A 13,269-nucleotide genomic window follows, 5' to 3' on the forward strand; every position below is an offset into this window, starting at 1 on the left:
CATACATTCATGCATATATAGTAGCGAGATATATTTTGTCAAGCTTTCATGATAAACTCTTCACGTTTGATGCTTAGAGGCTACAAGAGTTAATTAACGTCATATTTATTATCATAAGTGTCTATCATGTTAATCGTTTTATAGGTTTTTCAACATAACGCAACAGTTTCTAAATTAAACATTGAAGATACACAATATTGGATATTGGTATATATTATCATAATTATTAAATGTTTTGGCGTTCGGTATTGCTGTATATTTTCACCAGTTGTGATATGTAATTTGACGAGCATTTCTATATTTGTATATTTTTGGAAATTAATATTTACTCTGCATGCATTATTTTTTTACAGATTACTGGATATACGAATCACCACTGTGAATTTAAAAAGAGGCATTCTGTGTCGTTTAAAAGTAAGTAGTTATATATAACATGCATGCATGTTTTCGGTTCGAATTAGGCAGTACTGAAGTTATATATCTGCCTATAATATGGTCCAGTTTTGTGATTGGCTTTTTGTAACAATAGTGAGCAGTGTTTATGATTATTTCTTTTAAAAATCAATTTCTATAGTTGAATTGAGAGCAATCAAATATAGAACTAATTCACTTATGCAAACAAAAATAAAATCAAAATATATGAATGCAGCCTATGATAACTGCAGTAAACTCTATCATGCAGTGTTTCCCTTTTGACCTGATGCAAACTGTTTCTTTGATTGAGCTGTGGGGTTTTTGTAGTTTATCTTCCATGCGAGAACCACACCTGTGCCAAAGCAAATAGCACCTGTCATCGTGTAAGTACCTTTGGGTCGACGACTGAATGCAGATGTAACAACGGTTTTGTTGAGAGTGGAAATAAATGTATTATAGGTAAAAATACCTTCCATACTTCAACAATTATGTAATTTACGGCCGATATAGTTATGCGACCAATTCAGTGTATGCGAAGTCTAAAAAAAATCAACGTCCGTGCATGGATATGGAAAAAGTCTGGGCAAGACTGTCACATCATCACAAAAGAAAAATAAAGGTTTTCAACATGAATCTGTGATCCCTGTTATATAGGAGAAATAATGAGTGTTAGGAGAAATAATGAGTGCATGTTAGGAGAAATAATGAGTGTTAGGAGAAATAAGAGCGCTGCGATATAGCAAAATTATATGCATGTTCCGATCCCAGAGCAAGGCAGGAAGTGAATTTCCCCTTATCGTGGGGATATATGAAAATGACCTGACCCGTACTAGGCGGGTTGCACAAGATCGTCACGCTATATGGACTGGGAGTGATATATGTTAGAAAGATCCTGCTGATCAACGGGGACCGTGAAAATGGCCTCTAATTTGGGCCGCAGAAAGCATCAGTCTAAAATTTAGAAATTCGAAAAGAGCTATTCATCTATAGACGTTTACGTTTTTCAATGTTTTCAGTATATAATCTTTGCATATAATCTAGATAAAAATCCATGTGAAATAAACCCTTGTGGGGCAAATGAGAAATGTATACCGAATCAGGAGGGAGGACGTCTTTGTGTAGGTAAGATATGTTATATATACGGTATATACGTTACCGTATAATAATGTTCCCAATATCTACGAAGCACTGCAAGCTCACGCGCATGCATGTGAAGGATTTACGGTGTTGGGATTAATGCATATATAGTACGGAGGCGGATAGAGCTTACCACCAGGCGGATAGTGTTTTTTTCAATCGAGATTCCGTTTTTAGGAATAACTTTGCATGTATGACTATAATCTTATAGTATTCTTAAATTGAGGATCCGGCCCCTTTTACAATTGTTGGTTCCAAAGCTGAAATTTTATTGCTTTTCAAACATTTTCAGAACCGTTTAAAAAACTCCTTTATGGCGGATAGGGCTATCGATCCATGCAGCCTTCGTACAACCGGTCTCAGAACTAGGATTTAACTGAGTTGTACATTTTTTAATTTTTCGTCGTAAACATAGTCACTAGTGTGTTTATACATCCAGTCAAAATTAAACATACAAATCTTCTACGTGGAAATACCGCCATGGAAACGTGATGAAAAGATTAAGATCAAATCAATCAATTAATGAGTTGAGCGTGAGTGCATGAGCTTCTAGAATACAAGCGTATATGTATCGCATTTCTCGTATATATAATGCACCATGTAATTTGTTCGTATTTTTTTAGAAAAAGAGGAAAAGGTGGCAAGTAACACAGGCGTTAATTTATTTGCTGCAGTTTTTACACCGGTCGCTGTGATTGTAATTGCTGTATTCCTCATTGTTTGCTTAAGAAGACGTCACAGGAGGCAAATGACTTTTATAGAAAAGGAATTTGAATGTGCTATGGTTGCTATGAATTTAGATAGAACCATCGATGTAAGATCGTAAGTATTTGTTATATTTCATCAAAAAATCACAACAATGAAGTGACCGTTCTAAATTTAGAAAGGTAACCTTGTGACGCATTTATCGAAAGGATCTATTACGTTCACGTGCATGAACTTACTTTCAATAAAGTATGGACCCCTGAGCTATATAATAATTCTATATATATCCATAATTATTATATAGCTCAGTGGTATGGACATACGATATAAAGAGTATGAGGTTCATGAAAATGACATCAATGTGGACACACATGCGCAGTATGATACTACAGGACTTCATATAACATGCATATTATACTACATATTATTGACTGGACATGAATTATATCTTTCTTATGGACTATATATAGTGTTGACCCGGAGATTTTGAGAACCGAGGCGGACGGAAGAGTGATGAATTTGATTTACGTTTCCCAAGACAACATTTACGAGATTCCAGAATGTATATTGGAGCCGATTAGTCGATATGAACTTCCTCCCGATTCTGTGCGATTTCACAAAATGATTGGCAAAGGAGCGTTTGGAAGAGTATACGCTGGTGAAGCCAATGGAATTAACGGCAATCCTGAAGTGACAGAAGTTGCGATAAAAACACTAAAAGGTTGATATCCCCGACACTTTTTAAAGATGGATAGTAGTACATTGTCATTCAGTTTTATTTGCAATTACGGCTTGACTGCTGCTGTACTGAAAACGCATTCTCTACAACACGTGGCTGCTGTTGAGAAATAAACAAATATCTAGCCGAAATGATATATTAAACGTATGGCTTTACGCATGACGAGTTTATGGGTGGATTTATCCGTCCCTATATCACGAAGGAATACAATAATTGTGTTATAATTATGCTTGTTACTTTTAAATTAAACTCAAAAGAGATTAGTCAGTTTTTTCGACCGCGGACTCTGAAAAGGCGCAGCGTTCGTTATAAACTTTAAAGACAGTAAAATTTATTTCTAGGAACATCGAAAGTCGAAATTTGAATAAATATACGCCATAGTGTATCATCATGTGCAACTCGAAGATAAAATAAGTGATTGTCAATTCATTTCAGAATCTGCCAATGAAGAAGACCTCAGCAATTTTTTACGGGAAATCGATTTAATGAAAGACCTTGGAGGACATGAAAATGTCATTAATATGTACGGTTGCTGCACAAAGTGTCGTCCAATATGCCTAGTGTTGGAATACGCGCCAGGTGGAAATTTGCTTAATCATCTGAGAGCTCTTAAAAAGAAGGTAAAACATGTCTCACCAATCAAACATGCAGGTGTATATGTTATAAGATTGCATGGCGTGATCAGTGCTTGTACTGATTGACGCTGGTGATCCATTTCGTAAAGTTTGTTTTCTATTGCTTAATACATTATCATTCTAATCATCAATCAGTCGATCAATCAATCAATTTATCAATCAATCAAACAATCAATCAATTTAATAAATTGCCTATTTCGTGAGGAATCAAGCTAGTGAATAAAAATTACCTAATGTTTTTACCGATATTTCACTTATAATTTGAAACCGAAATCTCTAGAGTATTCCTCATTGCCTACTGAGAAAAATCAATTTATTTTTGCTACTTAATCATCAAATGGCAGAAGAGCTGATATAAATATAGCCTTATATACGACCATAGTCGACCACAGCGAAACAGAGAAATTTCTTGATTGGGGACACCAAAGGCGAAGAAGGAGCTTGCTTAGAAGCAGGAGGACTGGGGAGCCTGAAAGGGAAATTTTTGGGACCCGGCGTCAAGTATATATAGCACTGATTGAAATATACTACAGTTCGATTCATTACCGACAGGAAAATTATTGGAATATTCTTATTCTTTTATAGTGTAACGATATCGTAGCTGCGCGCACAGACAATGTGACAAACTCCAAGGTATTGATATCACGTGTACGTCTGTATGTTTCTGCATGTTTGTTTGTTAGTTAGTTTTATTTCATAACTGATTAAAATCATGCTCATTTTGCATTCAATGTATGCAAGAATTTACTACATAACATTTATACAACTACCGGTTATTAACGGAACGTTGTAAGCGTGCAGTCAACAGAAAGAAAATGACGTGTGACATTCAATGGCCAGTAAATGTGGTCATTTGACCGCGTGCATGTAAGCTCATGTAATTATAGTTGGCAATAATCGGAATTATATAGAAAGTCGCTTGTTCTTCTTCATTTCAAACTGCCATAACTATTATAATCTAATTTCTATATTGTATTGACAATCATTTCATATATATATGTGTATTTTAAAATCTCATGTTTTTTCACGTATTTTTACATCGGACACTTCCCCAAACCTTTCCATTTATTGAATCGTTAAGAGTTATAACTATTATACCATAAATCAATTGAAAATGTTTCCAGGGATACTTCCAGAATGCCAGAAAGCTCGGTAAAAACCCAGAAGACTCGGAATCTTCTCTACTTCTAAGAAAAAGCCACGAAAAACAAGAGGAAGACGAAAGAATAAAGCAAGATGAATGTAATTACACCATAAATAAACAATTTGTAGGAAAACCCTCATGCACTTATCCACAAATCATTTGATACGTTATGGAGGTTTTCCACCAGGCGGGATTTTTCGATCGGACGGAATTTTTTGCTCGATTTTCTTTTCAATTGTGACCGGTGAAGGGAATCCGCTACGGTCGAATTCTCGCAATTGAAAAGAATATCAGACGAAAAATTTCGTTTGGTCGAAAAATTCCGCCTAGCGGAAAACCACTATTTACCCACGTTAAAATACACGTGGTATATATATATATATATAGCAAACTGTTGATTCTAAATTCGCTATGCATGCAAAATTACATAGCATAGATACAATACGATTTCGAATACAGAACAGTACCACATGCATAATAGACCAACTTGTGATCTACGTAGCAAGCCTCACAGGTAAAGTTAATATGATGAGAGAAACTCTATTAAACCTAAATACAAGAGCATAGCGCAAGTGAGTGAATGAATGATTTATAATTGTCATTATTTTGATATCTGTGTAATTTATGCATATAATTAGATACAAATGCAGAGATCTCGATCAGAGTAAAAGAGGAAATCCGAGCTGCTTTGGATTCAAAAGAACTGGAATCATTTTCACATCAAATTGCTGTCGGAATGGTAATGGTTGAGTAAATATATATACCATATCTTTTTTCAAAACATTACAAAATAATGTGCGTCTTAGAGATGCATTTCGGCCGCCTCAAGTATAATGATAAATATAGGTGATAATGGTGATTAATAACGTTTTTCTTATTGCATTAAGGAGTTGTTTTACTCAGTGGTGCCGCTAGAGTATTTTCAGGGGCAAATTATACAAGATTAATCAGATTGAAAAATTGTTTACCTCCCTCCTTCTAATTGAATCTGAGAACCACCCCCACCCCCCTCTCTTTTATCAATTTGAATGCATGCACCACAAACAAATACTAGTATAAAATAATTGTCATTCGCCATACATGCAATAATTATTACAATTTACAAACTCATAACTTGGAAGCAGTTTTTTGCGGATATTCCCACTTTGAAGTCCGGATCTAACGAGAAAGAGTGTTTCTATCCAAGTTGACAACTAGCTACCTAAAATATGCTTATCATTATTTATAACATATTAATGCATGACATTTATGATGTTTATGCTATTGCATTTATCTCGATTAGAAGCATATCTCGGACCATGGCATCGTTCATCGTGACTTGGCCGCAAGGAATATACTACTTGGGAAAAACAAAACTTTGAAAATATCAGATTTTGGTTTGTCACGTGAAGGAGCATACGTGCAAAAATCTATCGGGAAAATTCCTTTCCGGTGGTTGGCAATTGAAGCGATACAAGAACGAAGTTATTCTACCGCCAGTGACGTGTGAGTATTTACTAGCTTGAAGGAACTGCATGAGCATTCTTAATATATAAGTTATCTAAGTTGGGGTGACGCTTCGCGGCCTCAAAACTTGTCACGCAATGTGAAAAGGGCAGATAGTATTCTGCCCAAAAGTACACACTTGTGTTGACTGTGATCAGTGACTGGTAACTACCATGCAATGAACACACGTAACCCGAGTAACACAAGTGCATTACCACGGACGAAACGCTCCTGATTAGGATGGGTTCATGCAGGGAAAATCTATGTGCATACTGCATATAACATTCAGAAACGCATGCAGCTTCGAGCTATCGAAGAGAAGATTGCCGCAACTTTCTTTGTCCCTTTACGGACAACTTTCGTAGCACCATGGCCGAGAGTAGGACGAATTTTTACGTCATTCAAAGCTTTTGCGAACTGGAATTTGAATACCAAAATCGATACAATATTCTTATTCTTAATTCTTTCTATTTTCAGATGGGCGTTTGGAGTTGTTTTGTGGGAAATATGTACATTGGGTAAGTGAAGTATTATGCTTGGTATCAGAGCCAAGCGATGCTTGGCAGAATTCTTTACATGCATATTTAATAACACACAACATAATTGTCACTTGACATACTCCTCCTTGGAGAAAGTATATATTTTCGCTATTTGTTTTGTACCCAATGCTCAGCAGCATCTTGGGATATTTTAATTTAAGTATACTCAGATCAGTGATACCCACACCATAAAAAATGTAATTTTTAGTTTGTAATAAAATGTATTCTAAAATGTATCTTAAAAGGGAACATGCCTTACTCAGCGGTCTCGGATCGGGACCTTGAGAAATTCTTAGTAAGTGGAAAGAGATTGGAGAAGGTGGAAAACTGTACGGATGATATGTAAGTAAGATGGTACCGTCGTGATCATCAGAATAGACCTTCTCATAATGACAAGCGCAGGAAGTCTGCATGATGTTGCACGAAGTTTGATTGGCTGGTTAGTTTTGCGAAGCCAATCAAACTTCCTGTAAAATCAGGCTCACCGCGTTAATGTTATAATGGGAAAGGTGTATTATTTCAAGAAAGGTTGTAATGAAATACAGTGCATGCGCAGATGCATGACTATACGTCGCAGCACGGCAGCCCTAGCAGAACTTTTCAAACGATCTTTTTGGTATCGTTGTTCAACTTAGGAGAAAAAACAGTTTTCTGTTAATGAAGTTAAATTTGCTGCATCTATTCAGATATCAGATAATGTCAAAATGCTGGAGTCATCTACCAAAAGACAGACCAACATTTAAAGAGCTGTCCAATACATTGGGAGAACTTCGAAATACTGGGCGTATTTACGTCAATTTAGACAGTCTAATGGAACAGTCCATTAAAAAGGAAGGTATGTTAAACATTTTCCCTCGAGACCCAAAACAAGCGTCTTCATATGTTGTGACGTTTTCATTGTGTAAAACGGTCCTGGTTTCTATTGAGTTATTTTATTTCAGATCAAGAGAATTCTGAAGAAATAGACAAGGTACATATACATCTCTAAAATCTATAAATATTTAAATCTGCTCATCGTACACTTTTTAGCCCTTTGTCGATAAATGGACAAATCGGACTATACAGACAATGTACTTCCTGTTAGGGTCAGGGTTATTTAAGGACAGTCGACCTTCGGTAATCCATATATTCAGAAAGGGGCCCACTTTTCACCCTATGTATACTGTTTTCGCTCCAGAGGATGGAGCTCCTCGGAGGGCAAAGACGGAAAAATGATATCATTTTTTATCGACATGCCTTATAGTTACCATCTTACCTTTGATTAAGGTTCAAGACTTATAGGCCATCCCTAATATATATATATAATTGAGATGTCTGATTTTAATACGTTAAAACACGTCCTATGATATACTAGATACTTGTTAAACACTGGGGTGAAGTTGGTTAGCACAAGTCTATTTATAAACATTACTGAATTAGGATATTCGCTTATTTTGAAGGACAGAAGCAGCGATGATGAAAGTTGCGATAAAGCTGAGTGAAACAACAAGTGAAACTGGGTGAAAACGAGCTTAAAAGAGACACAATTTATACAATTACAGACAATTATATTGTTGTAAACATGCACAAACAATAGGAAGATTACATAGATCTAAAATTACCATAAAACAAACCAAGTGTGATACGCAATCCATAAGTATAAAGAATGAAGTTGAAATTATTATTAATTAAAATGTATACAATGTCAATGGAATTATTAGTTTTCGTACCGGATTACTTACGTTGATTCGATACACATTTGGTATCGGATTTGTCTTGATTACACGATATCGGATTGATTCAAAATACAAACAAAATGGTGGACAACGAAGGGCGAGCAAAAAGTCCAAAAGAAATATTCCAGTGTATACAGACAGTGAAATAGAACTTCTTTTGGAATTACCAACTATTCATGCATTTTCCCGCCAAACATATATTGTACCTGGGATTGTAGCGATTACAGGGAACAGACTGAATATACCGGACATTTTTCATGTCACCTCCAGAGCGGAGCGATGTTCACTCGCGGAGCGTACCGGATTACTACATCCTTGTGTAACGCTTTCCCTAAACTATTTTATCTCATCTTTTGTCGATTTATTTTGAAACTGTGGGAATTGAACATTCAAAAAGTGTTTTAATTTCCTATTGATCACTCCTAAGCAAAACTGTCGGCCATGTTTTTTCTGCTACTTAGCGTATATGAGCTGATATGGAGTTTCCCGAAAATCCCGACCGTCGATTTTTAAATCCTTAAAAGGCATATCATGCATTAAATTAGCTCAAGTCATCATCGTCGAAAATATTTCGAATGAAATCGAAACACAATCTCACTTTTACTACCTTTCATGACAAAATGCATATATTCTGTCTATTTTACATTCACGTTCAACGTAACTGACGTTTTTGTAAAACACTGCACATGAATTGCGGTTGTGGTGTAACAGAATAAACACCGTCTGAGAACTCACCGAAAAAAGAAATTTCCCTGTCCGTTCCGATCCAAAGGAGATTTTTCCTGAGTGGAAAGTTAGCCTTAAGTTGGACGGAAATCCCGTCTGGATGAGAAACTCGTCTCCCGTCTAAGATAAGTTTCCCGTTTTTAATATGAATTCGGCTAAGGTTGTAAAGAAGAGGTGAAGGAGTTCAGGTTGAAATATTTTTATGGGAAATGTATAGCTACGGTATTAAAAGTAGTATTTCCACCATGCGTATGATGATTTGATCAAAAACATCTATGAATGTCAGTACCCAGTCTCAATAAATTTATCTTCCTGTTAATCATCAAGTGTATAATGTAGGCGGTGATTGAATTAGCTACTAGGCCTTGATTAGATGAACTTTGCGTTCTGATTATATTGACTTCGTAACATAAGGTTCAAGGTTGTGATGTCAGATTAGATTGAATAAAGACTGACAAGTGAAACAATTTTTTGTTCGTAGGTACAGAAATGCTGCGAAATCTGCGATGTAATGAAAACAGCACAAGTCTGGAATTTATATCCTCTTATAATTGGTCACTTTTAAGCCTTTTTTTCCACTAGGCGCGGAATTTTGCGCGCGAAGCTTAAGCGGAATTTTTCTTTGTTTTTCTCTGACAGACGCGGCGGAATTCCTCCTTGTTTCTAATAAGCTCCGCATATTGCTCAACTTTTCTGTTTACATGTATATTTCGTGTATATTCTGGTCTAAAGTCCCTGCATCGTATATCCGACATGTGACAAGATTGGAGCGACTCCGCTTGAACGTACGCTAAAAGAGTTAATAAGTTCTTTTGCTTCATTTAGGCCCCGCGTCCACACATATACGGATAAATTTGAAAACGGGTAAATATTTATACGGTTACGGGTTACGTCCACACGCACATAAGTTAGAAAACGCTCTCCAGAGTGGATAAATTTGAAAACGCCGGCTCAAGCCGATATGTGGGACGGCTTATCCAGATAAATTTGAAAACGATTTGAAAACGATGATGTATATAACGTTTCAAGCCCAGTTCAACACGCGCTCTCGGCCGATCGTATTAAATAACAAACAAGCTGTAGTTTCGATACTAATGGGGCTTATTTCAAGCCTTGTGGCTTATTTTCAGCTTCATATCAAGCAGATTATCTGAAGAAGCGCAGAAACATAATTCGGCTTCTCTCATTGCTGACTTCAAAATAGGTCTTAAAACGCCTCAACCGCAGACGTCCGGCAAAACCTCGACGTTTTTGGATTATAATCCAGACCTGGATTATAATCCAGACTAGATAAGATCAGTAACCATAACAAGGCGTTATTACGGAAGACCGATGGGAAAAAGGAAGAAAACCAATCATGTAATTGCAGGGATAGGTCATCGTGTCCCGTGGACGGAGAATGCTTAACAACAAATGTAATTTACCAAGCAACAGTGGAGACGGACACAAGAAAAGAAACATGCATTAATTGGATTGACGCAGAACAAGTTTAAAACCAGATACACCAACCACTTAGCATCGTTTAGGGACAAAAACAAAATGAATGCGATGCAGCTGAGCAAACATATTTGGGAACAAAAGGACAAAGGCGTCAACTATAAGTTGTCATGGAAAATTATCGCACAACCGTACACAAATGTAAGCAAGCGATGTAATTTATGCATCACTGAGAAATTTTTTATCATTTGCAAACCCCATACGTGTATTAAACAGTGGAAGTGAACTTGCTAACAAATGCCGTCACGGAGGAAAGCTTTTATTAAAGAACGTGTAGCGAACGAGTATAAATAAGACCGAAGTTAGCTGGCACATTTTAGACCTGACGAGAGAGCACTCACTAGAGTGCTTTTGAAACAAATTTGTAGTTTTTTATGTGTAAATGGCTTGTGTAAACGTTATATATATATATACAACTTCCTATCTAGGTACTCATGATTGACAGCATCTTCTTTGAATGTGACCATTGACTAGGTCTAGGTCTGGTCACATGATATAATCAAAACATATAGACTCATCTGTCCTCATACTTTTGGAATTATTCCCTATATATGCTCGAAGAAATTCGATTCCGCGATGTACTTTTCTCAGCAAGTTTTTTGTTTGTTTCTGGCTATGATTGTGTTATGCCAGGCTCTTAAAGTGAATATCTCACCATGTGTGAAACGTTGTAAAGACGAAAAGGTGAGGGAGAAGTTCAGGTTGAAGTATATTTTTATAGTAAATGTACAGTATTAAAAGCGGTATTTTTACCCATGTTGTGTGATGATTTGATCAAAATATCTATGTCAGACCCTGTCCACATGCACGTATCCGGATATATTTGAAAACGAAGGATTTTTTCTCCGTGTTTAAAAAAATTCGCGTCCACACGAAGCGTGTTCGAATCGTTTTTGCCTGTCCACATGTAAACGCTAAAACTTAGGAAATTTGATGGCGCCATGCATAGAGTATGCGCATTTCCAAGTAATATGAGCGCTTCCAAACAATCGCAGATAACAAGTATGTGAATTTGGCGGAATTTGAAAACAATTCCGCGTATTTGCTTTGGGTTCGCTTTAATTATGCATGGGCTCGCTCTTTCTTGAATTACAATGACTAAATGACGAAATCTTCGTGGTCTAGCTAGTGAGATGGGAAGCATCCTCATCATATTCATTCACTTTTTTAAACACTCTCCGTGCAGGTTTAGCATAGTAATATGAAGCTATAATACTTGAAATTATGAAATAGGCAAAAGTAGAACAGCCAAGCAATTTTAGTTCACCATTATGAAAGAGACACAAAACAAGCACCGTTTATGGCATCCGACTATCAATGTCATCGAGTTCAAAACCCTCCTTTTCGTCCGTTTACACGTAAACACGAAAACGCCGTTTTCGAAAAACTCCACTCTGGAGAGCGTTTTTGGAAACTTCCATTTTCGGTTGCCGGAAACGCCGGTTACGCGTGGACACAAAGCCAAAACGGGTTAAAAAAACCTCCGTAATTTTTTGTTTGTAAGAATAGAAATGCTGCGAAATCTGCAAGATCGTTTGAAGGGAAAACTCGATGTAATGAAAACGGTACAAGTCGGGAATTTATGTCCTTTTAATTTATCACTTTTAAGCCTTTTTTCCACTAGGTGGAATTTTGCTTACGTTTCAAGGCTGTACAGGGCAAGCTTATGCATTGTTGGGTATAAATATAGAAACAAAGTTAACACGTCGTGGCAATGTTTTAGTCCATAACAAACTCATCCTTATAATCTTTGATTATATACGTATATGCAATCTCCATATTTAGTTGAAGGGGCGCCGGATCCACGGGGGCAGGTGCCCCCGCTGCCTTTTACTACGGGGCAACAGGGGTAACCCTGTGCAGCTTCCCTACCATGTAATAGTATCATACATGATACATATAATAAAATAATGGCGCTTACCCTTCGCATTAAAACGAACCGGTAATATTAATATTAATCTAAATATGCGTTCTCCTGTGGATTTGCAAGTTCGCAAGTACGGAAAAATGAATGTGCCCTTGTGAATGAACTTTGCCCCAGTTCTCTGCCTCAGTTTAACAGACTAGTAATAAATAACGGGAATTTTCTCGATACTTTGGGTACTTGTTACGTGATCTAGAGTGTACAACAATTTCAACACTCGTTTATCTGATTAGAATTCATTCGCCGCCTGCTCGCATAGCATAGCGTCTGTCTCGTCCGCGAGGAATTGATACATCTCACGGTATGCACTTCTGCGAGCAAGCATTTCGCCTATTGATAACAGTAATTACATTATGTGGGGCCCTTGAGGTAAATATTAAAAGAAGGACAAGATGTTTAAAAGACTGCAAGGCCAAGGATAAAGTAAGTGAGGCTTTGTTTATAAACTATAATCACGGTCAGTACAAAGGCTGCGCTCAATACTACTAACAAGTGCTATTATATAACATGTCATGGGGTGATATTTGGAATAATATGGCAGGGTTGTATACAATTAATACCATTTGTAAAGTGTTTTAGACAAATCATACACGTTAGATTAAATAAGAA

General features: G+C 36.7%; 1 protein-coding gene across 1 annotated transcript; it reads left to right on the plus strand.

Moving 5' to 3' along the window:
* The first annotated feature begins 639 nt into the window (after positions 1-639).
* Positions 640-8,279, plus strand: LOC114541247 (tyrosine-protein kinase receptor torso-like). The gene is made up of 15 exons (XM_028561224.1): positions 640-664; positions 742-873; positions 1,456-1,536; positions 2,175-2,373; positions 2,727-2,977; positions 3,431-3,615; positions 4,216-4,263; positions 4,755-4,872; positions 5,413-5,513; positions 6,057-6,259; positions 6,737-6,777; positions 7,044-7,140; positions 7,485-7,633; positions 7,740-7,768; positions 8,238-8,279. Exons 1-15 carry the CDS (start codon positions 640-642, stop codon positions 8,277-8,279), a joined length of 1,701 nt encoding a protein of 566 aa, XP_028417025.1.
* The last annotated feature ends 4,990 nt before the right edge of the window (positions 8,280-13,269 follow it).

This window comes from Dendronephthya gigantea, unplaced genomic scaffold (assembly GCF_004324835.1).
Source record: "Dendronephthya gigantea isolate DGI-Jeju-01 unplaced genomic scaffold, DenGig_1.0 000277F, whole genome shotgun sequence".
Taxonomy (NCBI): domain Eukaryota; kingdom Metazoa; phylum Cnidaria; class Anthozoa; order Malacalcyonacea; family Nephtheidae; genus Dendronephthya; species Dendronephthya gigantea.